The sequence below is a fragment of the Xenopus laevis genome, chromosome 4L, assembly GCF_017654675.1.
Source record: "Xenopus laevis strain J_2021 chromosome 4L, Xenopus_laevis_v10.1, whole genome shotgun sequence".
Lineage (NCBI taxonomy): Eukaryota > Metazoa > Chordata > Amphibia > Anura > Pipidae > Xenopus > Xenopus laevis.
The window spans coordinates 136,835,625-136,862,304 of NC_054377.1; the positions used below are offsets into that span (position 1 = coordinate 136,835,625).

Below are 26,680 nucleotides of genomic sequence, written 5' to 3' on the forward strand. Positions count from 1 at the left end.
AGGGGAGTTTTTAAAAATGCACATGTTGAGCTGATACGTAAACAGGTGCAGGTAATTCTAGAGTAGGAATAATAGAGGGGAGCAAAAGCTCAAAAGAGTTACAGTGGCCATACACTCCCTGATACACTAGAATCTAGGACTGATTTGGGAACCCACAAGCAGAGCCGAATAACATTAATCTGATCGTTGGCCCCAGTATACAGGCATATGGAGGCCCCCCATGTACCTTTCTCAATTAATACTAATTGGGATGGGAGGGCTGTCGGAGAGCTCTAAATCAAAGGCCAATAACCTGCCAATTGAACTGGAGGGACTGTGTCAGCAGCTTTCATTCAGATTTTGAAGGCAAAATAAATGTAAATTTGATAACATTTTTTATAAAAACTCAGTCAAAGATGTACTTTGGAGAACTTACCCGATACTCTTCTACTGTATCTATTGATAACAGGCGCTGAAAGAAAACAAAAAAGGAAATTAGTGCAAACTGAAACAAGATATATATATATATATATATATATATATATATATATATATATATATATATATATATATATATATATATATATATATATATATATATATATATATATATATATATATATATATATATATATATTATATACTTAATATATAGATTTTTTTTTTTCAATATAAATTGTTTTAAGTAAAATTGTCGTTATCAGAACCAAGTTTCACAAACCAACTTTAGCGTGCAAAGCTGTGGGAGATATCTCATACAAGAAGGCCACTACGCATTGCTTCACAGTATATTTAATGAATAAGTATTAATAGCTGAATGTATATTCTCCTTTTGCTTTTGTTCCACAAGTTACTATGAAGGTTTAGTGACTCAGCTTTCTGTTCTAGTGAGAATGTTGTGCTGCCACCAACTGCCTTCCGTCTGTGTTATTAGATTATTTTGTAAACCACAATCCATAGGTATGGCCCTAGCAGCCCACAGGACATGATGGGACTCATTTACTAAAACCAAGCAAATTTGCACCTGGTTAGTAACCCATGAGAGTAAATCAATAATTGTTTTTAAGCAGTGATTAGATTTGGTCAGCCATTTGTAATTACAATAATGTAAATATCTGATCTTTAAAGGGTTTATTCACCTTGAAATGAACTTTTAGTATGATGTAGAGAGTGATATTCTGAGACAATTTGCAATTGGATTTCATTTTTTTATGTTTTGTGGTTTTTGGATTATTTATTTTTTTATTCAGCAGCTCTCCAATTTGCAATTTCAGCAATCTGGTTAGTAGGGTTCGAATTACCCTAGCAACTATGCACTGATTTGAATAAGAGACTGGAATATGAATAGGAGAGGCCTGAATAGAAAGATGAGTAATACAAAATACCAATAACAATACATTTGTAGCCTTATGGAGCATTTGCTTTTTAGATGAGGTCAATGACACCCAAGAAGGCAAATAATTCAAAAACTATTTTAAAAAAATGACAACCAATTGAAAAGTTGCTTAGATTTGGCCATTCTATAACATGCTAAAATTTAACTGAAAGGTGAACCACCCCTTTAAGGACAATGAGACATTTTGTGCATTGAGTGCCCCACGACAAAAGCTACGATGGTAGCAAAACGGCTGTCGAGGTGCGACGCTGCCCTGGCGAGATGGGGCCCCTCTCGTGGGACATGCAGTACATGAGGTTCCAAGGTGCAATAGACAGCAGGTGGATCCAATAGATATTGCATGCTTTGGAGACAATGTGCTCTGGATAATGGTCTGTATGAACTTTTCTAACTTTGATCCAAGCCGGATCTTACACGTGGCATAGTATTCACAACACAGATTTATAAGCACCGCCGTGGCCTTTGTCAACGCTGCGATTGTTAAATTGCCAAATAGGTTGATGGACTAACCAGATCGTATATATGGACACACGTTCTAGCGCTATTCTCAACAAACAGACCTTAAAGGAGAAGGAAACCCCCAGGGCGCTAAACCCCTCCCCCCCTCCCCTGTGCTGCCCCCCCTCCCTCCTCCCCCCCTGGCCTACCTGTCCCCCTGGGCAAATGCCCCTAACTTTTTACTCACCCCTCTGCGCAGGTCCTGTCCACGGAGTACGCAGTCGCCATCTTCTCCCACGCGCGTCTTCTTCCTGCTCTGATCGGCGTTTTCTGGCGCATGCGCAGTAGGAACAGGTACCGGTACGGCTCTACTGCGCATGCGCCGAATGTCACGAAGTTTTCCGATTTCACTTCGTGACATTCGGCGCATGCGCAGTAGAGCCGTACCGGTACCTGTTCCTACTGCGCATGCGCCAGAAAACGCCGATCAGAGCAGGAAGAAGACGCGCGTGGGAGAAGATGGCGACTGCGTACTCTGTGGACAGGACCTGCGCAGAGGGGTGAGTAAAAAGTTAGGGGCATTTGCCCAGGGGGACAGGTAGGCCAGGGGGGAGGAGGGAGGGGGGGCAGCACAGGGGAGGGGGGGAGGGGTTTAGCGCCCTGGGGGTTTCCTTCTCCTTTAATAACCGAGCACTTATTTATCTGTTCACCTTTTGGGCTCCCGCTTCCTATACACCCGGGATTCACAGATTTGCATAGAGACTTTTGGAGATCAGTAGCCTGGTTTATTCTACACCTCGCTATAACCAAGGGTTGGGATAATAGCTATATCGCCCATTATTTTACTTCCTCAATAAACTGCAAGGCTTCTATTTTGATGGACTACTCAACTATCATCCAAGATTGGATATAAGTCTCCAGTCATTGCTTTGGCACAATGTACATCATGCAGGCTCGTTAGCCATATTATACAGTATCTTTTGGACAAACAGTGGGGGCAGTTTTACATGCATGTACCTTTCTCTGATTTACAATTAATCAGACAGTGGAGTTCAAATGTTCCTATGAAAGGGGATGCCTTCCACCATTAGCAGCTCTGCTTATTTTTAATTGTATGTCATTTTAAATCACTTGACTTGGCATGGTTGTGAATAAATATTGCTTTTTATTTTACTACTTGGCTTGTTACATTGACAGTATTGTATTAATTATCCAAGGATCCAAGATTGGAGGTCAAGTCCCAATTCTGGCACAAATATGTTTAAATGTAATGGTTTGTGGACACTCCAATGCATATAACCTTGGTTTTAATATTAAGTACTAATATTCTCTGCAGATTTCACATTTTTTGGTATTTTTAAATGAAAGTTCTTTTTGTCTAGTCTGAAGGGGTGGCCTCTGGTACGTTGATCCACTTTATGGGTAAAAAGGTCCCCTGCTATTTATCTATAATGTCCTCTAATGTACTTGTAAAGTGTAATCATGTCCCCTCGCAAGCGCCTTTTTCCCCCAGAGAAAACAACCCCAACCTTGACAGTCTACCCTCATACTTTAAGTTTTCCCTCCCTCTAACCCAGTGATCCCCAACCAGTAGCTCGTGAGCAACATGTTGCTCTCCAACTGGTCTCTGATGTTGCTCCCAGTGGCCTAAAAGCAGGAGATTATTTTTGAATTCCAGGGTTGGGGATCCCTGCTCTAACCAGTTTGGTTGCACGTCTCAGAGAACAACTTTCCCTGTTTGCTATAATTTACAATAAAAACAATAAAAACATGGCACATAATGTTGCATTACCAGTTTCATTCAGCAGATGGCTACAGCGGCATTTGATTTGATATACTACTTCTCATTAAAATGCTCGAAAGCAGATAAAGAAATTATATGGAAGCTAAGCCAAGCTTGTTCTGATACATATGGTAGCGAAGAAAGTTAGTCCAGCACCCACTGTTTCATGAATAAAACGGCCTTTATTGGACCAAGGGCATTACAGCAACGTTTCAGACCAACTGGTCTTTTATCAAGCTTTTTAACAGCTTGATAAAAGACCAGTTGGTCTGAAACATTGCTGTAATGCCCTTGGTCCAATAAAGGCCGTTTTATTCATGAAACAGTGGGTGCTGGACTAACTTTCTTCGCTAACACTCCCAGTGGAAGGTGGCCACTGGAGGACGTGCACCCAGCCAAAGAAGTGAGTTGCAGTTGTGCTGACTACTAATCTGCTGCTGATACATATGGTATACATGTGCTTTGTGGAAGTCATTGTGTATATGAGCCTATACTCTACATAAAGGCACATGGAAAACTTTAACAAATGAGAATATTTCCCCAAAAGTAATCCAGTTAGCCCTATAGAAAATGTATTTCAGTTGAAAAATTGGCTTGAGAATCAAATTATCCATAGCCAGATGTGGCAAACTGCCCTTGTGCCAATAGCCCACCTATTCATATTGAAATCAGGACTGACAATAAATTGTCACAACCTGGTTTCCAGATTATGTAGAGAAATTGTTATCAGTATTGTGAAAAGACAAACAGTCCCTGCAGCAATTAGGCAGAAATAGGGTAAAATTGTTTACTGGCTTTGGCTATGACTAGAACTATAACAAGGGGCGCTTAAAGATTTTAGTGGGGTGCCACGTAGCCACCATATGATTGTGTGTGTATCCCAATTGCATTTGTCTAATGAAAATATTAAAGGGTGCAGATTTGGTTACTTATAAACCTTAGTTTATTTAATGGAACTGGCTTACTGCCCAAAAAAATATAATGGTAATGGAAATATACATAAACAGCAAAGCAGGATGCATTTAATTATCAATACCCATTTAAAACTTATCAATACAGAGAGGTACTACAAAACAGTGCCTTCGTAGATATGTCTATAGGTAAGATTCAGTATGAGAAAGCATGATATTAGCAGTGGAAAACTGCTAATATAACATAGCAAAACCAAAAATTTATATAAACTGCGAAAGTGCCCAGGAAAAAACACTGAGCAAATTTACATGAAGATTAGTCTTTAGTCCCTCTTTAATTATTAAAAGTATAGTGGAAGAACTACAAAGACTACATACAGCACTGGTATTTACAATACAGTATGACAGTTGGGGAATACTGCTTTGATAAATAACCACTCAAATTGTCATGATGCAAGAAGCCAGTTTTCATTTATAGTTACATAGTAAAATCGGGTTGAAAAAAGACAAAGTCCATCAAGTCCAACCCCTCCAAATGAAAACCCAGCATCCATACACACACCCTTCCCTACTTTCACATTAATTATATATACCCATATCTATACTAACTATAGAGTTTAGTATCACAATAGCCTTTGATATTATGTCTGTCCAAAAAATCATCCAAGCCCCTCTTATAGTCATTAACTGAATCAGCATCACAACATCACCCGGCAGTGCATTCCACAACCTCACTGTCCTGACTGTGAAGAACCCCCTACGTTGCTTCAAATGAAAGTTCTTTTCTTCTAGTCTAAAGGGGAGGCCTCTGGTACGGTGATCCACTTTATGGGTAAAAAGGTCCCCTGCTATTTGTCTATAATGTCCTCTAATGTACTTGTAAAGTGTAATCATGTCCCCTCGCAAGCGCCTTTTTTCCAGAGAAAACAACCCCAACCTTGACAGTCTACCCTCATAATTTACAGTGGTGTGCAAAACTATTTGCCCCCTTCCTGATTTCTTATTCTTTTGCATGTTTGTCACACTTAAATGTTTCTGCTCATCAAAAACCGTTAACTATTAGTCAAAGATAACATAATTGAACATAAAATGCAGTTTTTAAATGAAGGTTTACGTTATTAAGGGAGAAAAAAAACTCCAAATCTACATGGGCCTGTGTGAAAAAGTGATTGCCCCCCTTGTTAAAAAATAACTTAACTGTGGTTTATCACACCTGAGTTCAATTTCAAAGGTTATAAAGCCATTTCTAAAGCTTTGGGACTCCAGCGAACCACAGTGAGAGCCATTATCCACAAATGGCAAAAACATGGAGCAGTGGTGAACCTTCCCAGCAGTGGCCGGCCGACCAAAATGACCCCAAGAGCGCAGAGACAACTCATCCGAGAGGCCACAAAAGACCCCAGGACAACATCTAAAGAACTGCAGGCCTCACTTGCCTCAATTAAGATCAGTGTTCACGACTCCACCATAAGAAAGAGACTGGGCAAAAACGGCCAGCATGGCAGATTTCCAAGGCGCAAACCACTTTTAAGCAAAAAGAACATTAAGGCTCGTCTCAATTTTGCTAAAAAACATCTCAATGATTGCCAAGCCTTTTGGGAAAATACCTTGTGGACCGACGAGACAAAAGTTGAACTTTTTGGAAGGTGCGCGTCCCGTTACATCTGGCGTAACACAGCATTTCAGAAAAAGAACATCATACCAACAGTAAAATATGGTGGTGGTAGTGTGATGGTCTGGGGTTGTTTTGCTGCTTCAGGACCTGGAAGACTTGCTGTGATAGATGGAACCATGAATTCTACTGTCTACCAAAAAATCCTGAAGGAGAATGTCCGGCCATCTGTTCGTCAACTCAAGCTGAAGCGATCTTGGGTGCTGCAGCAGGACAATGACCCAAAACACACCAGCAAATCCACCTCTGAATGGCTGAAGAAAAACAAAATGAAGACTTTGGAGTGGCCTAGTCAAAGTCCTGACCTGAATCCTATTGAGATGTTGTGGCATGACCTTAAAAAGGCGGTTCATGCTAGAAAACCCTCAAATAAAGCTGAATTACAACAATTCTGCAAAGATGAGTGGGCCAAAATTCCTCCAGAGCGCTGTAAAAGACTTGTTGCAAGTTATCGCAAACGCTTGATTGCTGCTAAGGGTGGCCCAACCAGTTATTAGGCTCAGGGGGCAATTACTTTTTCACACAGGTTTGGATTTCTTTTCTCCCTAAATAATAAAAACCCTCATTTAAAAACTGCATTTTGTGTTTACTTGTGTTATCTTTGACTAATAGTTAAATGTGTTTGATGATCAGAAACATTTTGTGTGACAAACACGCAAAAGAATAAGAAATCAGGAAGGGGGCAAATAGTTTTTCACACCACTGTAAGTCTTCCATCCCCCGAACCAGTTTAGTTAACTTAGTCTCTGCACTCTCTCCAGCTCATTTATATCCCTCTTAAGGACTGGAGTCCAAAACTGAACTGCATATTCCAGATGAAACCAGGGACCTATAAAGTGTGTTTTCATCCCTTGAGTTAATGTCCTTTTTTATGCAAGACAGAACTTTATTTGCTTTAGTAGCCACAGAATGACACTGCCCAGAATTAGACAACTTGTTATCTAGAAAACCCCTAGATCCTTCTCATTTAAGGAAACTCCCAACACACTGCCATTTAGTGTATAACTTGCATTTATATTATTTTTGCCAGAGGGCATAACCTGCATTTATCAACATTGAACCTCATTTTCCAGTTTGCTGCCCAGTCTTCCAACTTAGACAAATCACTCTGCAAATCATCTGCAAAAATAGAAACAGTACTTTCAATGGCCACCTCCAGGTCATTAAAAAACAAGTTGAAAATAAAGGGACCTAGTACAGAGCCCTGCGGTACTCCACTAACAACACTGGTCCAATTAGAAAATGTTCCATTTACCACCACTCTTTGTAGTCTAATTTTAGCCAGTTCTCTATCCAGGTATAAATACTATGTTCCAGGCCAACATTCCTTAATTTAATCAGTAACCCTTTGTGTGGCACTGTATCAAAAGCTTTAGCAAAGTCTAAGTAAATCACATCCACTGCCATCCCAGAATCGAGGTCCCTGCTTACTTTCTCATAAAAAGAAATAAAGTTAGTCTGTCAAGATCTATTACACATAAAACCATGCTGGCACACACTCATAGTATTATGATTTGCTATAAAGTCCAGTAAAGTAACCTTTATTAACCCTTCAAAAAGCTTTCCTACCACTGACGTCAGACTAACTGGCCTATAGTTTTGAGGCTGAGAACGGGATCCTTTTTGAATAGAGGCACCACATTAGCAAATCGCCAGTCTCTCAGCACTATCCCAGACCTCAATGAATCCTGAAAAATGAAGTAAAGAGGTTTGGCAATCACAGAGCTAAGCTCGCTAAGTACCCTGGGATGAATACCATCTGGCCCCGGACCTTTGTTTATCTTAACATGTTCTAGTCTCTTTTCAATTTCCTCATGTGTGAACCATGCATCATTTATTACTAGAATTGGGACTATTAAGAAGGAAACCTTCCAAAAACTGGTTCCTGATTTGTGTAGACAGACGAAAAATATGAATTCGGAATCTGCGCTTTTATTTTGTTTTCATCAACCTGCTGACCCCCCTCTGATACTAAGGGTCCCACCCGTTCCTGCTTCCTTTTTTTACTAATATATTTAAAAAATAATTTTGGATTCTTTTTACTGCTTGCTGCAATATCCTTTTCCATATTAATTTTAGCTTGCCTTTTAGCTTCTTTGCATGATTTATTGGCCTCCTTGTACCTTATAATTGATTCGTCTGTCCCAGCTAACTTGAAAGCCTTAAAAGCACGTCTTTTCTTACCCACCTTAACACCAACACTTCTATTGAACCAAAAAGGTTTTGCTTCGCAACAACATTCCTTGCTTACAAGGGGAATATACTGACATGTATATTTATTAAACAGCATTTTAAAGACTTCCCATTTTTGTTCCGTGTCTAACCCTGTGAAAAGCATTTCCCACTTAAAGGGATACGGTCATGGGAAAAAAAAAAAATTCAAAATTAATCAGTTAATAGTGCTGCTCCAGCAGAATTCTGCACTGAAATCCATTTCTCAAAAGAGCAAACAGATTTTTTTATATTCGATTTTGAAATCTGACATGGGGCTAGACATATTGTCAATTTTCCAGCTGCCCCAAGTCATGTGACTTGTGCTCTGATAAACTTCAATCACTCTTTACTGCTGTACTGCAAGTTGGAGTGATATCACCTCCCTCCCTTTTCCCCCCCAGCAGCCAAACAAAAGAACAATGGGAAGGTAACCAGATAACAGCTCTCTAACACAAGATAACAGCTGCCTGGTAGATCTAAGAACAACACTCAATAGTAAAAACCCATGTCCCACTGAGACACATTCAGTTACATTGAGAAGGAAAAACAGCAGCCTGCCAGAAAGCATCTCTCCTGAAGTGCAGGCACAAGTCACATGACCAGGGGCAACTGGGAAATTGACAAAATGTCTAGCCCCATGTCAGATTTCAAAATTGAATATAAAAAAATCTGTTTGCTCTTTTGAGAAATGGATTTCAGTGCAGAATTCTGCTGGAGCAGCACTATTAACTGATTCATTTTGAAAAAAAATTGTTTCCCATGACAGTATCCCTTTAATGTTGCAGAGATGCCCTTATACTGTCAAAGTTTGCACGTCTGAAATTTAGTGTTAGTTACTTCCGTATAGAATTGCTATATAGAAATGCATTAAACAGCATTTTCTTGTCCTAGTCTCCTACTGCAGCGAAAGTCTAAAAGTGGCCATACACAGGCAGATTTAAAGCGGGACTAACCCCTACAAATGAATAAGGTTAAGGTTAAAAATGCCATATTTTACATAATGAACTTATTGCATGAGTGTAAAGTTTCAGCTTCTCAATAGCAGAAATGATCCAGGACTTCAAACTTGTCACAGGGGGTCACCATCTTGGAAAGTGTCTGTGACACTCAAATGCTCAATGGACTCTGAGCAGCTGTTGAGAAGCTAAGCTTAGGGCTCGTCACTAATTATCCAGCAGAAAATGAGGTTGGTCTATAAGCTGATGCTACAGGCTGTATTAAATTCTTATGCTAATTGCATTGGTTTCTGAGCTGCCATGTAGTAATTATCTGTATTAATTACTAATCAACCTTAGTGGGTCCCTAAGCTCAGTAAGTCACAGCAGCACAGAGCATGTGCAGTGAATCAGTAGAAAAGAAGACGGGGAGCTACTGGGGCATCTTTAGCAGTAAAGCTCTGTGTCTCCAAAAGGGCTGTCGTTGCCTTGGGCTAGTACAGAAACCCAAAACATAATGTACAACATTTCTAGCTACTTCTTTAGTTAAGCTTTAGTTCTCCTTTAAGCTGATTTGGCAGCTTACATGGCTGTGTAAGGGCTTGGCAACGGGTCTACCACACTGATATTTAGCAGGTTTGATTCTACAGTCAAATTGAGGGCCACATCTGCATGTTGATGCGTGGTCCTCAAACAAACGACCAGCAAAGAGGCAATTATGATTCGATCATTCGACCTCAGGCCAAACCATCGGTACCTCTGGATATAGTCCACCTCAACTCTTGCCAAACAAGCAGATTTTATAATGTATGGCCCAACTTAACTCTCAGCAGTGAAAGCAAACCCTCTGCAGTACACGGTGATGAAAGTCGTTTGATGTTAACGTACACGCTTGGTATAATACATGCACAGTAAGTGTGAAACTCCTTTAACCGCTGCACTAGAAATGTAACACGCACAAAAAGAAAAATGTTCTGCTGCTCTTAAGCGAAACAAGTACAAACAAACCATAACTAAAAACTACTTCACTCATGCACTGCTTTTTAGATTAATGGGGTTGTTCTCCTTCCAAATACTTTTTCAGATTGTTCTCCAGAAATAAAGACTTTTTACAGTTGCTTTCCATTTTTCATTTTTTACTATTTCTGCAAAATCCAATTTTAATGTTCCAAATATGTGGTGTAAACCGGAAGAGACATCATCGGAAGTAGCCGTGATCAGAAAAAAAGGAGTAAAACAGGAACGCTGTCATTGTAAACCTGGAAGTGACATCATCGGAAGTAGGCGCGATCAGAAAAAAGGAGTAAAAATAGATATTGAGAAGACCCACTGCCCGACCCACAAACCCACAGAACCGCATCTATACCCGCACCACGAACTTCTAGCCACAACCCGCAGGGTACCGCAGTTTTTTTAGGGTAACCCGCGGATACCTGACCCGCTGCAGGACTCTAGTTTAAAGTTCTTGTCTGGTGTTTCAGTCTGGCAGCTCAGTAATCCAGGTGCAGATTCTGAACCGGTGCAATTTTGCAACATTTATTTGATACATTCCTCAGCAGTATCGATTTGACATTAGCAATTATTGTATCAATTCTAGCAACTGCCTTTAAAAAGGGTTACCTTCGCTCACCATCTGCATGCACTTTCCTTCTCTCCTGCACATTTCTCTGGCACCAAGAGGACAACAGTCTCAGCAATGAAATAACTCTGGAAGGCAACTGGCCTGTTTACTGCACAAATAAAAGCAAAGTCCAACTTCAGTTTACCGTATATACTCGAGTATAAGCCGTCCCGAGTATAAGCCGAGCTACCTAATTTTACCTCCAAAAACTGGGAAAGCTTATTGACTCGAGTATAAGCCGAGTATAAGCCTAGGGTGAGAAATGCAGCAGCTTCTGGTAAGTTTCAATCAAAAAATTTAGGTTTTCTGCTCCCATTGGGGTGCCGGCGTCTTGTTTTTGGACGCCGACGACCATTCTTGGATGCCGGAGACTATTCTTTGACGCCGGCGACCGTTTTTGCGCTTGACCCGAGTATAAGCCGAGGTAGAGTTTTTCAGCATATTTTGGGGGCTGAAAAACTCGGCTTATACTCGAGTATATACAGTATAATACTAGCAGCTATCTAAAAGCCATCTCTGTCATTACACAGACACAGTTCAGTTTTTGGCAATTAAAATGGAGGCACATATAATTTAGCCAAGTTCTGCGATATGAGAGACTCCTGACTTGTACACATTAAAAACCCACATCAATAAAACAAAGGTACCAAAAATAAGCATGCTTTAGATTTCAATTCCAAAAAAGCCCCTAACTTTGGGGGAGCCTAAAAAACTATAGATATCTTTAAAATACACACACTGGCAAATTCAAAATGGATACCTGGCAAACTACCAAATACGACCACATTACCTCAAGTACTAAACTAGAACATCATAAACATTATGAGTCTTCTGCACATTCTCATGCTGACCTGCATAGTAAAGTTTACTATGTTTGAAGGCATCCAGAGCCCCCAAAAACAAAATAGTCAATATTAATTTTAATGGCCGACAATTCAGATGAAAAAAAAAAAGAAACAGAAAAACATGCTAACTGCTTTTTATGTGAGGTAAAAGTCCCTAACGTTAAGATGACCCTCTCTGCTAGAATGGTTTCAATTTGCTCCATTAGTTGATACATTTCTTAGCAGTATCAATTGGACATTAGCAACTATTGTATCAATTCTAACAGCTGTCTGTAATGAAACTCAGGGATTCTACTCAGCAGCGACAAAGATAAGGCAAGGGTCACACGTGGCGGTTTTACTTTGCGCTTTTAAAAACGTACAGCTGAGCGTAATTATGCACAAAATAAAGCCCTATTGAAAATAACCGAATAGGCACTATAACAATTCCCACGGGGCTCTTGCGAGCCAACATCCGCCACAAACCGCCAGTATTTGCGGGGTTTTTTTTTAGCAGAAACTCCAATATGCCAAGGAAATGCCATATTCTTGAACTCTATAGAATCGGCAGGTTTGGAAATACACTTTGCTGAAATACGCTGCGTATTTTCAACATGGCAGGCAAACTCTAGCGGGATTTCACATATACGCTTATACGGCATTGTATGCTGGTGACGTAATTACTTTGCGTATTGACAAGCAGTATGGCTACATTCTGCATGTAAATTGTTTTCCACTTAGCTGTTTTTCACAAAAGTTTACTAAAATTCTGGTGGAATTGTGGGGAACGAGAAAAAACAGAAACGAATGAAAAGAAAACTACAGGCTGAAAAACGGATATCATGCGTGTGTGGTTTCATTGGCGTATTTATGCTTGACGCGTGTTTTTAAAAATGCAACTTGCTTTGGAAAGGCATAAGCTGGTAAAAAAATAAAACGTCAATATTAGAAAAAAAACAAGTCTTACAAGTCTCTTTTCTTGTAAAACAACTGAACAGATAAAAGGGTTGGAAGGTGAACAACCCCTTTAAAGAAAGTAATACGGACATATATTAAAGTGATACTGACACTAAACAACTACTCTTCAAAATAATAATGTATATTAAAATCTACCTATTTATTTTAATTATTTATTGCTAAAAAGTTTGCTTTTATAGTAATTTTTACTTGAAATTTCTAAACCTGACTGTTTTTCCTTTCTTAACCTGTCAGTTATACCTTCTAATGCAAACAGACTACTGCTAAACAGATATGGCTGCCCCCTCATAGAGAAACATGGGGGATCGGACAGGTAATGTAAAAACATCGGGCAGTACTTTTAGAGCTAAATTATAAATAGCATGCAAACACTGTCTGATATATGTAAAAAAAAAAAGTGTCATTTCTGTAACTCTTAAAGCATACGGCAGAACTGTACCGCAGCTACCAACATAGGGAATACCGTGCCTGAGAAATAATGGATTTGCCATAAAGACAGTTGTGTTAGTATTATACCAGGCAGATGGAATCCATTTCTGTTTATACAGTTCACAGAAAGCAGTTGGACCAAGGGGGCTAAAACGCATACAAACCGTAGATTAGCCAAGCCTAACATATTTGAATTAAGTCATGGAAGTTAAACACAGATTCCATTTTTTCATTAACGCAAAGAGATTTTACATTGCATGTGCCAAGCCAAGGTTTTTTTCACATGGACATGATAAAATGCAAATCTATTCTAAGTTAAAGGAACAGTTTAGTGTAAAAATAAAACTTTGTAAATAGATAGGCTGTGTGCAATAAAAATATTTCTAATATAGTTAGTTGCAATCTATGAAGGCTGGAGCAAAGGCATGTCTAATGTAATAGCCAGAACACTACTTCCACCTATACAGCTCTCTGAACGTAGTCAGCAAATGTTCCGTTAAGCTGGCCATAGACGCAGAGATCCGTCGAATCATCGTACAATCGGACTTTCCCATCTCCCGACCTGCCATTAACCATTCCAATCAAATAAAGTAGATCAGCCGATGTTCTGTCACTGACAGCAATGGTACGAAAGTTATGTCTGACCAAAGCTAGTGACAGTCTCCCACTGAAAATCGTACGATCGGCAATACATGCAGAGATATTATCAGAAGCCGACAGAAATCTTTGAACCTGTCCGATTAACCAAACGACCGAACTCCGCCAGAAGAAAAATGTCGGGACTCTCCACACACGGTCCGAAAATCGTACGAATCTTCAGATCTTTGCGTCTATGGCCAGCTTTAGTTTGCTTGTGATCCATAGCAGATAGGTCAAGATTATAAAGCAAACTAAGTTAACAATTCTGTCCCATATTGCCCCCCTTCAAGTCAGATTGGTTAGAGAGCTGCAAAGGAGGCATTAGTGTAAAGACAACAGTTTACTTCAGCCTTTAGAGATTTTTGGCCAACTATATTGAAAACATATTTTGCACAGCCTATTTTCCAGTTTCATTTTTACACTGTACACTTCCTTTAAAGGAGAACTAAAGCCTAAGTAATGAAACAGGTTAGAAATGTTGTACATTGTGTTTTGGGCTTCTGTACCACCCAAGAAAACCACAACCCTTTAGTAGTAAAGATCTGTGTCTCCAAAGATGCCCCAGTAGCTCCCCATCTTCTTTTCTGCTGATTCACTGCACATGCTCTGTGCTGCCTTCGCTTACTGAGCTTAGGGACCCACTCACAATATACAGTACACATAGAATAGAAATGTCACAATATAAGGCTGATTAGTAATTAATACAGATAATCGACTACATGGCAGCACAGAAACCAGTGCAATTAGCATCAGAATTTAATAATCAGCCCTGCAGCATCAGCTTATATTACAGGCCAACCTCATTTTCTGCTGGATAATTAGTGACGAGCCCTAAGATTAGCTTCTCAACAGCTGCTCAGAGCCCACTGAGCATGTGAGTGTCACAGACACTTTCCAAGATGGTGACCCCCTGTGACAAGTTTGAAGTCCTGCCCCATTAAAGCTTCTATCCCCATTGTTTTAAATGTGTCCTCTCAATAGTTTGGTCTGCCCTCCAAGAGCAATGTCAACTAACGATACATCATAAAATGGTCTGTAATGAGTTTGCAAAGAGACAAGATTGCTGAAATGGAAAATACCACAAGCCAGTATATTTTTTTCTCAGTAGAGGAGAAGCGCCAGACCCAGGTTAGCGATTAGATACACTGGAGGTTACTCCCTGAGAATTTGACTTTCCTGTTCCTTTATATTTGGGTTATTATAAGAAATATATTTTGAAAGTCACCTGCACAGTTCAGATGTATAATTCCCTTTAAATACTTTCATTTGCTTGTGGGAAGCCGCAGACTATCTCCAATAATAACAACAACAGTGATGGCTTAGTAAACACAAGGACTTTCTTTACTTCTGTGTATACGAATGTTTACATAAATAAGAGGCACAACCAGAAAAACACCAATCCAAATTCTGGCACGCCTGCATGTCTTCCTTCATTGCAAAAACACCCAATGCATCACTTTTTTGACAGTTAGTATCAGCACATGCAAAATTACTTTGTGCTACATTATGTTGTCAAGACTACAAAGTGTTTGAAAGGCATGACAATATAACGTAGTGTTGCCTTGCACTGGTAAAACTGCTGTGTTTGCTTCAGAAAGAGAATTCACTATATCAACCTGTTCTTGAAACTATTAAAAACCAATCGTAATCTAACCATCCAAGGTGCAATATACCAAAACTTACTTCTATTGCCAACTGTTTTTATGACCAGGCTCTACAGTTGTAAAACAGTGGAAGGGTGTATAAACCACTTTTATATGCTCAAGACAAAGCACGTTATACCATCTCGTTTTTTTCTGCTCCACTAAAAAGCCACCGTTGCAATTATACTTAGAAATATCTGTAAATATCTATACCAAGAAAGGATCATCATTGTTTGCAGAATACAAAGGGACAGATAAGGAAAAGATGGAAAATGTGATCATGGTAAAATATTTAAGAGTTTTAAGCATTAAAGGAATTGCTCAGTATTTAAATAAAAACTGGGTAAATAGACAGGCTGTGCAAAATAAATAATGTTTCTAATATAGTTAGTTAGGCAAAAATGTAATGTATAAAGGCTGGAGTGACTGGATGTCTAACATAATAGCCAGAACACTACTTCCTGCTTTTCAGCTCTCTTGCTTTCCACCGACTGGTTACCAGGCAGTAACCAATCAGTGACTTGAGGGGGGTACACATCGGTAATACCTGTTGCATTTGAATCTGAGCTGAATGCTGAGGATCAATGGCAGACTCACTGAACAGTTATGTCCCATGTGGCCCCCTTCAAGTCGCTAACTAACTCAGAGTTAGAGAGCTGCAAAGCAGGAAGTAGTGTTCTGGCTATTATGTTAAACATCCAGTCACTCCAGCCTTTATACATTACATTTTTGCCTAACTTACTATATTAACATTTTTTATTTTGCACAGCCTGTCTATTTACACCGTTTTTATTTTTATACTGAACTGTTCCTTTAAAATAGAGAAAAGATTAATGTAAATTAGTCCAGCTACTGTAAAATAAAAATGGTTCTAAGTATATCACAATAGCATGGACTTTTTGTTCCTACTAAGCAAAGTGGAATTTTTAGACACATATTTCATGCCCTTCTTTTGGGTTAATACAGGTATGGGACCGGTTATCCAGAATGCTCGGGTCCTGATGTTTGAGGGAAAATGGATCTTTCCGTAATTTGTATCTTCATACCTTAAGTCTACAAGGAAATAATGTAAACAGTAAATAAACCCAATAGGCTGGCTGTGCTTCCAATAAGGATTTTACTGGTTTAAGTACAAGGTGCTTCTTAATTATTACAGAGAAAAAGAAAAACATTTTTTAAAAAATTTGGATTATTTGGATAAAATGGGAGTCTATGGGAGATGGTCTTTCCGTAATTCGGAGCTCTCTGGATAACGGGTTTCCTGATAATGAGTCCCGACTTACATTTCAATTTCTTAAGCTACATTACTGCAGGTAGCCCAACCTATCCATTTAGCGGTTGTATTTGGCATTCATATTGTGTATTGCTAAAACATGAGTAAGTGCTGCTAGACAGGATTCATACCTCTTCTATTCTAATTTCACAAAAAGAAGAATAGTCTATTCTTTATAGCATTGAACTGAAGCCACTTCTACATTAGTGACATTTCACAAAGTGTTAAAGTAAAACCTTAATACTCCCACAATGTGTCATGAATTAGTGCGGTAAAAGGTATTTTGTTGCAAGACTTGGGCTGTTCACCTTCAAACAACTAGTTGTTTTCAGATAGATCACCAGAAATAACCACTTTTTCCAATTACTTTCTATGTGTCACCGTTTTTCTAATATTGAAGTGTAAAGTGTCATTTTTCACCTTCTAAAGCAGCTCTGGGAGAGGGGTCGCTGACCCTGTAAACTGTTCTAAATTGATACATTTAGTTGATACATGTCTTATCTTTGTCCCTGCTGAGCAGAATCTCTGGGTTTCATTACAGGCAGCTGTTCGACTTGATACAATAGTTGCCAATACTCCAGAGATACTGCTGAGAAATGTATCAAATAAATGTTGCAAAATTGTAAGTTTAGAGTCTGCGCCTGAATTACTGAGGGGCCAGACACACCAGAGACACGAACATTCAACTTTTACCTTAGATTTTGGAAAAACAGTAAAAAATAAATAAATAATGGAAGGTATTTTAAAAAAAAAAAGTCTTTATTTCTGAAAACAACTGAACTGAAAGTGTTTGGATGGTGAACAACCCCTTTAAGGCTTTATTCTGCTTAAATAAATAAAAAAGCTTGATGAAAGCAAGGCCAATTACTGGCCCATTAAAGCTTAAAGAAATTGGGCATATATATGTTTTACATTATGTTTCAGGCTTCTGTACCAGCCCAAGGCAACCACAGCCCTTTAGCAGTAAAGATCTGTGCCTCCAAAGATGCCCCAGTAGCTCCCTATCTTCTTTTCTGCTGATTCACTGTGCTGCTGTCACTTACTGAGTTTAGGGACAGATGCACAATATACTGAATATATACAATATGTTACAATATAAGGTTAATTAGTAAATAATTCAGATTATTAGTGCATGGCAGGTCAGAAACAACACAATAAGTATCAGAATGTAATAATCAGCCCTGTAGAATCAGCTTATATGACAGGCAAACTTTGTTTTCTGCTTGATGATTTTCTACGACCCCTAAGCTTAGCTCCACCAACTGTTTAGTTTATGGTCCCTCCAACTCCAATTGCAACTCCGATTCCTCTGTTTTTAAAGGAACAGTAACACTAAAAACTGAAAATGTATCCACATAATTATACATACAATACACAAAAGCCATGAATATCTTGTAAATTATATTGTTATAAACGGTGAGTACTGATGTCATCAGTTATAAACGGCGAGTAGTGATGTCATATCTACACAAGACATTTATAATTTATAATAAAGTACCCCCAGTAGCAAAATATGAGGATATTAGAAGTTACCTTGGAGTTCCATGACCTGTATAAAAACACTCAGCCTTCGCCTCATGTTTTTCTATGGTCATGAAACTCCTCGGTAACTTATAATATCCTTATAAGTTACAAGACGGTGAACTTTATTCACTATATAAAGTACTGTTGCCCTGCACTGGTAAAACTGGTGTGTTTGATTTAGAAAGACTACTATAGTTTATATAAACGAGCAGCCATTCAAGCTGGAAAAATTAGAAAAGGCACAGGTTACATAGCAGAAAACAGGTAAAGCACCATTGCATTGGATAGGGCCTACCTGTTATGTGCTATATAGCCGTTCTTTTTCTCCTTTTTTCCAGCTTGAATGGTTGTCCCCATGGTTACACAGCAGCTTATTTATATAAATTATAGTAGTCTTTCTGAAGCAAGCACACAGCTTTTACCAGTGTATGCCAACAGTATATTATATGGTAATTTCTTTAAAACACTGATTTTTTTGTTGTTATTGTTCCTTTAATATCTGAATATATTTTCCATGTTGATTGAAAGTTAAGTATACAATATACAACGCATTTTATCACTGCCAAAGCTCAAAAATATAAACCACATCCTTTGGTAATTCTAATCCAAAATCGAAGTTAAACTACATAAGCCAAAATTTAAAATGTGGCTCATTTCAGTTTGATACTATAATACAATATCTTTTAACTCTTTCACTGCTGCTGCCTTTAAACCTTGTCACACAGTGTCTTGTCAGTAAACACCAGGTGCATCCTGGAAGCCAACCTCAAAACTCAGAATCTTTGTTAGCAGACATTTAACGAGTCACCAGAACACAAGTATCTTTGCACCATGGTTTGCCATATAAGGTTTTTTCAAGTTTACAATTTAGAGTGCTGTGCTAAAATCTATTTACGTTAGTACTGAGAACATGGGTGAGGGGTTTTGAGTTAAAAGACTCACCACTGCCATCATCCAGATCAGGATCTGAAGATAGGAGAGAGCTGCAACCTGCTAGATCTGGTACATCTAGTATAATTCTGGTACATCTAGTATAATACTGCCATGCAGTGGTCTAGACACCAGTTTCACACCATATATTAAAAAAATAAAATAAAAAAAAGCCTCCCAAAGAAGTGCTACAAATGCAAAATATTGGTAGTGTATCCAAGTTGATTTGACATTAAGTTTAAATATGTTTTAATACATCCCCATATTGTTTGTAGGGTAGGCGCTCAAACAGCGATCCTCCAGGCAGTTGTAGTAAAAAAAAAAAAAGTATTTATTGAAGTATACGTACGGATTACAGCCCCACGCGTTTCGTGTTCTCACAATAGGCTCTGTGAGACAGTTGTGAGAACATGAAACGCGTAAGGCTGTAATCGATACTTGTACTTCAATAAATACTGTTTACTATCACTGCCTTGAGGATCTCTCTTTGAGAGCCTACCGTCCAAACAATATGTGATGTATTAAAACATATTAACGTCAAATCAACTCGGACAACACAATAAGCATCAGAATGTAATAGTTAGCCTGTAGAATCGGCTTATATGACAGGCAAACTTTGTTTTCTGCTTGATGATTTTTGACGACCCCTAAGTTTAGCTCCTTAAAGCGCACTGAGCATGTGCATGTCGCTGACACAATTAACAAAATTTAAGATAGAAAAGTCCTGCAGGGCTGTGGAGTCGGTACATAAATCCTTTACGTTTATGGTACCTCCAACTCCAATTGCAATTCGGATTCCTCTGTTTTTAAAAATGTGGATTATTTCATTATAATGGAGTCTATAGGAGACGGCTATTCCATGATATTGGGTTTCTGGATAACGGATCCAATACCTGTACAGGTATGGGATCGGTTATCCAGAATGATCGGGGCCCGGGGTTTTCGAGATAACGGATCTTTCCGTAATTTGGATCTTCATACCTTAAGTCGACAGAAAATCATGTAAACATTAAATAATCCCAATAGGCTGGTTTTGCTTCCAATAAGGATTAATTATATCTTAGTTTTGATCAAGTACAAGCTCCTGTTTTATTATTACAGAGAAAAAAGAAATTTTTAAAAATGTGGATTATTTCATTATAATGGAGTCTGTGGGTGAAGGCTATTCCGTAATTCAGGGCTTTCTGGATATCGGGTTTCCGGATAACGGATCCAATACCGGTACAGGTATGGGACCGGTTATCCAGAATGCTCTGGACCTGGGGTTTCCAGATAACAGATCTTTCCATAATTTGGATCTTCATACCTTAAGTCTACTAGAAAATCATGTAAACATTAAATAAACCCAATAGGTAGGTTTTGCTTCCAATAAGGATTAATTATATCTTAGTTGTGATCAAGTACAAGCAACTGTTTTGTTATTACAGGGGAAAAAAGGAAATCATTTTTTAAAAATTTGGATTATTTGGATAAAATGGAGTCTATTGGAGACGACCTCTGTAATTTCTGGATAACGAGTTTCTGGATAACGGATCCAATACCTGTAATTGTCAGCATGTTAGTTGCTAAAGACTGTAACCTTTTGTGATATAATCTCATGTTAGCAGCCTAACCTACCATAACATGCTTACACGCAAGACTTTTCTCAAATACTCATAGGGCCAGGCTAGAGGTGTAAGAAAAGAGAGGCCACATATTTCCCTAGCTAGCGAGTTTCCGATGAGCAGAGGAAGTATTCAGTGTAAGACTAGAATGTCAAGCTTGCAAACTTCCAGCTGCTGCGAGTAGCAAACATACCACTCAACAGCTGGTGGGCCATGAAACCAATAGCCCAGATAAGGCATGTATGGAAGTACAAGCATCAATTCAATTAAACTACTGGAGCAATTACTTAAATTAAAGTAAATGTTGTGTGACAGGAACAAAAATGCTTATAGGATAAATAAGCCTTCTTGCACGGCTTGAGACAATTTCAAAAACAATTGGTTAAGGGCTTGTATCGCTAAGGACAAAACTTTTACCAGCAGTACGTTCTTCAGGTGCTCGTAAAGCTGAGAAAAGCATTGAGCAAACCTATGAACATTACTGGGATGTTAAACTAAAATATGGAATTCAGTTCCTCGTTAACTCTCATGAGCAAGCCCTAATTATCTCTTGTGCCCATAAGTATTTGCATTAGGGATGCCCAGAATCCACTATTTTGGATTCGGGCGAACCCCTGAAACCTTCAAAAAAGATTCGGCTGAATACCGAACCGAATCCTAATTTGCGGTTGGGAAGGGAACATTTTTTTTACTTCCTTGTTTTGTGACAAAAAGTCGCTCGATTTCCCTCCCCTAATTTGCATATGCAAATTTGGATTGGCCAGGCAGAAGGATTTGGCTGAATCCGAATCCTGCTGAAAAAGGCCAAATCCTGGCTGAATCCCGAACCCTGGATTCGGTGCATCCCTAATTTGCATGTTTCATGTATTCACCCTTCTATTGTACAGCACTGTGGAATAAGTTGGGGCTGCATAATACTTTATTAATATTTTACCCATCTTTCTATTCTGCCTCTCTCCAGCTCTGAAGTTTAGTGGATGGCTCAAACAGAAAGTTGACTGATGTAGAGAATTTATTTGTATTTGTGCTTTTAAAGTCTATCTTACATATTTATTCACAGTATACAGGTATGGGACCTGTGATCCAGAATGCTCGGGACTTGGGGTTTTCCGTATAACAGATCTTTTGGTAATTTGGATCTCCATACCTTAAATCTACTAGAAAATCATGTAAACATTAAATAAACCCAATAGACTGGTTTTGTTTCCAATAAGCATTAATTATATCTTGGTTTCCTTTTTCTCTGTAATAATAAAACAGTAGCTTGTACTTGATCCCAGCTAATATATAATTAATCATTATTGTAAGCAAAAACCAGTCAATTGGGTTTATTTAATGTTTACATGATTTTCTAGTAGATTTAATGTATTAAGATCCAAATTAAGGAAAGATCTGTTATCCGGAAAACCTCAGGTCCTGAACATCCTGGATAACAGGTCCCATACCTGTACCAGAATTACACTGTATAAATAAGATGAAGAGTGTTGCAAAACGTATCAATTTAACCTGGTATTATTTTGAGCACAACTCAAAAAAAAGGGGTTCTTAGAAAAGTTGCTTAGAATTGGCCATTCTATAACACACTAAAAGTTAACAAATGTGAAGCACCCCTTTAAATCAATCATTTGAAGAGAGAGATAAATCAGGAAATTGTAAAGGAAGCCTTTCAAATAAACATTAGACAAATGAATGCAATGTTTATGGCAGAATGAGCAGAAGGGATAACTAGCAGGTATCACAAAAAAAGCAACTATAACCCTGGCTAGTAGGAACATCACTTATACTGGTGTAGTGTACTTTTCCATTAATGGAGGCCTCAAAAGATGTGCATGCCCAGCAGCTTTCAAAATGACATCAAACTTTGTCCACAAAAGACATGGTGTGTCCTCCCAACCTAGAGATTGGTGCTTGTCACCATTTGTAAGTAATAGACAAGTTTTTTTTTTACAGGGCATTAGCACCTTATTGGACATACATAGAGGGCACACTAATTAGAGATAAAGGATATGACGTGAGAACAGACAACAAAAATATGAATATGGCTAGAATTGCTTATTTTTATATAATGAACTTACTGTGCAAATGCGTCTCTATAGCAGTTATTTTATTGAAGAGTCAGTGACACTCACATGCTCAATGGGCTCTAAGCAGCTGCTGAGAAGTTAAGCTTAGGGGTCAAGCAGAAAATGAAATTCATCTGTCACATAAACTGATGCTACAGGGCTGATTATTAAATTCTGGCGCTAATTGCACTGGTTTTGTTAGGAGTATCTGGCATAGTGTTACAATATAAACAACAGTATATTGTGAGTGGATCCCTAAGCTCAGTAAGTGACAGCAGCACAGAGCATGTACAGGGGATCAGCAGAAAAGAAGATGAGGCGCTACTGTCTTTAGAGACAAAGATCTTCCCTGCTAAAGGGCTGTGGTTGCCTTGGGCTGGTATAGAAGCCTGAAATATAATGTGCAACGTGTCTACACTAATTCTATGTTAAGTTATAGTTCTTCAATTTAAAGGCTCTCTGAATTGGTCATTTTAAAAAAACAGGAACCGCTAAATTAGAGCCAAAGGGCGATTCTGCAGCAGTTGTTGGATAATCACTCCATCAGATCATAAGTAGCCCTAAAGCAAAGACACCTCTCCACAGAAATAAGCAGTCAGCACTTCCATTGCTCAGCCCACTGCCAAGGCAGGAAGTGCATCTGACTTCACATCATAGGGGCGCCTTGGAGGTGGGACCATGCAGAAGAAAAAAAATACTAGTCACAAAAAAAATGCAACTCTAAGTGCCTTACCAATATAGATTAATACTGGAAATTGATTTAAAGGAGACATATAGGATAAATGAAAAAACCCTAATTTTCTAGGCAACTATGAGTAATATATGGTGTTGCTTTTACATGGTGCTAAAAATTAATATTATCTTTAAAAATAGCCTTTTTATTGGAGCTCCCTATAGATGTTCTCTGGTCCCTGAGGGGTGGGCGTGTCCTAAAGGTCCCTGCCAGAAGCACAGTAGGAGGGGGACAGCCAATCGCAGCCCTGCAGTCACACATACAGACAGGCTTCAGTTCCCTATCAAGTCCAGCTAGCTGCTGATTGGTTCCTTTCCTACAGTGCTGAGACTGCACAGCCTGGGAATTCAGGGAGCAGGAAGTGGAAGAGGAGGGATTATTAGGGTTTTTGCAGAAATATTCAATAAATCAGCCTGAAACACTACTTTTTTAAGCAGAATTCTTCTATAGCTAAAGGAATATAGTGCAATTACATTCTTATTTTTTACACTAAATGTCTCCTTTAAAGTGGTCAGTAAATACTTTTGTATGCACTGGTTGTTTACATTCTCTGCACTGCTGGGTCGGACTCCTGAAACAACATCAGCTGACTCAAGTGGTCTGGGAGAGAAGCAACTTGAGTTTCGTTGCTTGTAGAGGAAACCAGGCATTTCAGACACAGTTACATTTGGTGACAACTTCTCATAAGACCAGTGGTTGTGGTGGCCTATGATAAATATGAAGGCTGTGCCACCTGCAGCCCCTCTAGTTCCTATTAAACTGCCCATTGCCTACAGCAGTAAAGCAAGACTGGGAGCTGCACATCAACAATCTGGGGATAAATATCTGATTTATGTCATTTCCCCTCCCTCAAGTAGAGGGGCCCCAACCTTCCTGAACTACCAGGGGCCCCTCCAGCCCTGCCTCTTACGTTCAAAATCGGAGTCGTCGTCATCTTCATCGTCCTCCTCTTCGTCGCCGTTGGACTCGGTCTGCATGGGTTCCCCGTCAAAGTTGACCACCCGGACGTGAGGCCGTAGAGCGCCGGCCCCTGCGCCATCCTGTAGTTCCTTCTCCTTGAGCCGAGTGAAATACTGTATGGCAAACTCCACCAGGTCAGGCGGCTTCTGGCGCAGCACCTCCACTGTATAACCCTGAAGTAAGTCCGTCAGGCCGGGAGGAATCTCGATGCTCATCGTCCCCGGTTTGGGGGGGTTGGTAGCCCCGTTTCGCTTTTATTCACGCCTTACCCGAGTCACCAAACAGGCCAGCGGGTGCTGTCCCCCCTCTCTATCTCCCGGATGGTTCCTCCGATCACAGTCCCCCCTCCCTCCCCCCGACAAACGAGCGGGCGCTGAGGAGTTGACGCGGCTCAGAATATGCCCTCACACAGCCAAAAACCGGCAAGAGCGCAGCGCGCACTGATCCCTAAGAGCCGCGAGTAGGCCGGGTACGCGCGCGCGCAGCAGGAGGCGGGAAAGACGGGGCAGAGCATTGGCTGAGGGAGGGACAACTTTCTGACGTCAATGCATCGTCCTCTTCCGCAAATGTACTACCCGGTGAAAGCACGCAGCTCTGTAAACCTGCAATGTTACCTGAGCTTCTTCGTCGCCGCGCTCCAGGCTTGAAGCTTATTATAAATCTTCGGGAAATTGAGCTGTCATCCTTCCGAAAAAAGCCGGGCAATTTACATATCACTCACTTAACCCCACCCACTCACTGACAGCGGCTGGCGAAGTTGTTCCCGCCCTCCCTGCGTCATTTAATGCCTGGCCTTGGCTTAGGAGTGCTGCGCAGCCAATAAGATTTGTGAATGTGCAGATAAGATAAGAATGCTCGGTTGTGGAGCCGCTCACTTCTTAAATGGTGGGAAGAAACAGTAAAAGCTCAGCAGGGTTTGGTTGAAGTGCAACTGAAATGAATGCAGGGATTTCTGATCTGGGGACCTTCAGGTGTTATTGAAGGAAAGTCTTCCTGTGACTTGTGGGAGTTGAAGTATAAGCTCACCTGTAAGCTCCCAGAATGCATCACGGCTTTATTCATTTTAGAGGAAGTAAATGTCTTGCCTGTGGTACAATGAGAGATTCAATTGCACCTGAACCTGCTTTTAGTTTCTCAAAGCGACTGACACGCTCCCAGTCACCAACAGTTTTTTCAATACACCCCTTTTTGCCTTATATCTCTCCTGTAGTTTCCACCTCACTAGACGTGCAGATTTACCTTCATATCAGACAAATGATCGTCTGGTGCCATCTCCCGACCTGCCACTAACCATTCCGATCAAATAAAGTGGTAAAAGAACAGATTAGATGATGTTCTCCCCCTGACAGCAATCGTACTAAAGTTATGTCCAACAAAAGCTGGTGACAGTCTCCCACTTATATCGTCAGATTGGCAATATATGAATACATGCAGAGATATTATCGGTAGCCGACAGAAATTTTCTAACCTGTCCGATCGTCTGAACGACTGATCACCATGGCACAAAAAATGTCAGGACACTCCGCACAAAAATCGTACGCAGGGGAGATTCGCACGATCAAATCTTTGCCTCTATGGCCAGCTTAACCATTGCCGGATTTGCTGTGCGGGCGCCCCTAGGCCGCGTGGTCCTAGCACCCGCCCACACTACCTCACGCAGGTGCAAGAGCGATGGCGTGCAAGCGCCGGAGCACTGGGGAGCAGTGTGTCCCCAGTGCCCCAATATAGCGGCATGCCTCCCTGAAAAATGTGCCGTCTAGGCTGTGCCTACGTCACTTCGCCACAAATCCGGGCCTGAGTTTAACCCTGCCTCTGAGGCTAACTAGAGAGGGCTCAGATAGGGTTTTATTGCCTTAGGTTTTATATAGATATAAAAGGTTGAACTTGATGGACGTGCATCTTTTTTCAACCTAACATGCTATGTTACTATGTAAAGTATGATCCCCAAAGAGATTAAATTTCCCCTGAACCTGCTTTTAGTTTTCCCAAATCAACTGACACACTCCCAATCACCAATTCTTTAATACGCCCCTGTTTGCCTATATCTCTCCTGTAGTTGCCACCTTCCCAATGTTTTACTCACCCAGCTCATGAGAACGGTGCTTGATGCCAATGTTAATTAACTGAGTTA

General features: G+C 39.9%; 1 protein-coding gene across 1 annotated transcript in view; it reads right to left on the reverse strand.

The window, feature by feature from the left end:
• prkar2a.L (protein kinase, cAMP-dependent, regulatory subunit type II alpha L homeolog) overlaps positions 1–25,213 on the reverse strand; it is a 49,128-nt gene extending 23,915 nt beyond the window's left edge. Inside the window, exons 1-2 of the mRNA XM_018259088.2 lie at positions 24,500–25,213; positions 416–451 (exon numbers count right to left, since the gene is read on the reverse strand). Of these exons, the coding sequence (XP_018114577.1) occupies positions 416–451; positions 24,500–24,764 (301 nt within the window). The 5' untranslated portion in view covers positions 24,765–25,213. The remainder of the gene's footprint in view (positions 1–415; positions 452–24,499) is intronic.
• Between the last annotated feature and the right edge of the window lie 1,467 nt (positions 25,214–26,680).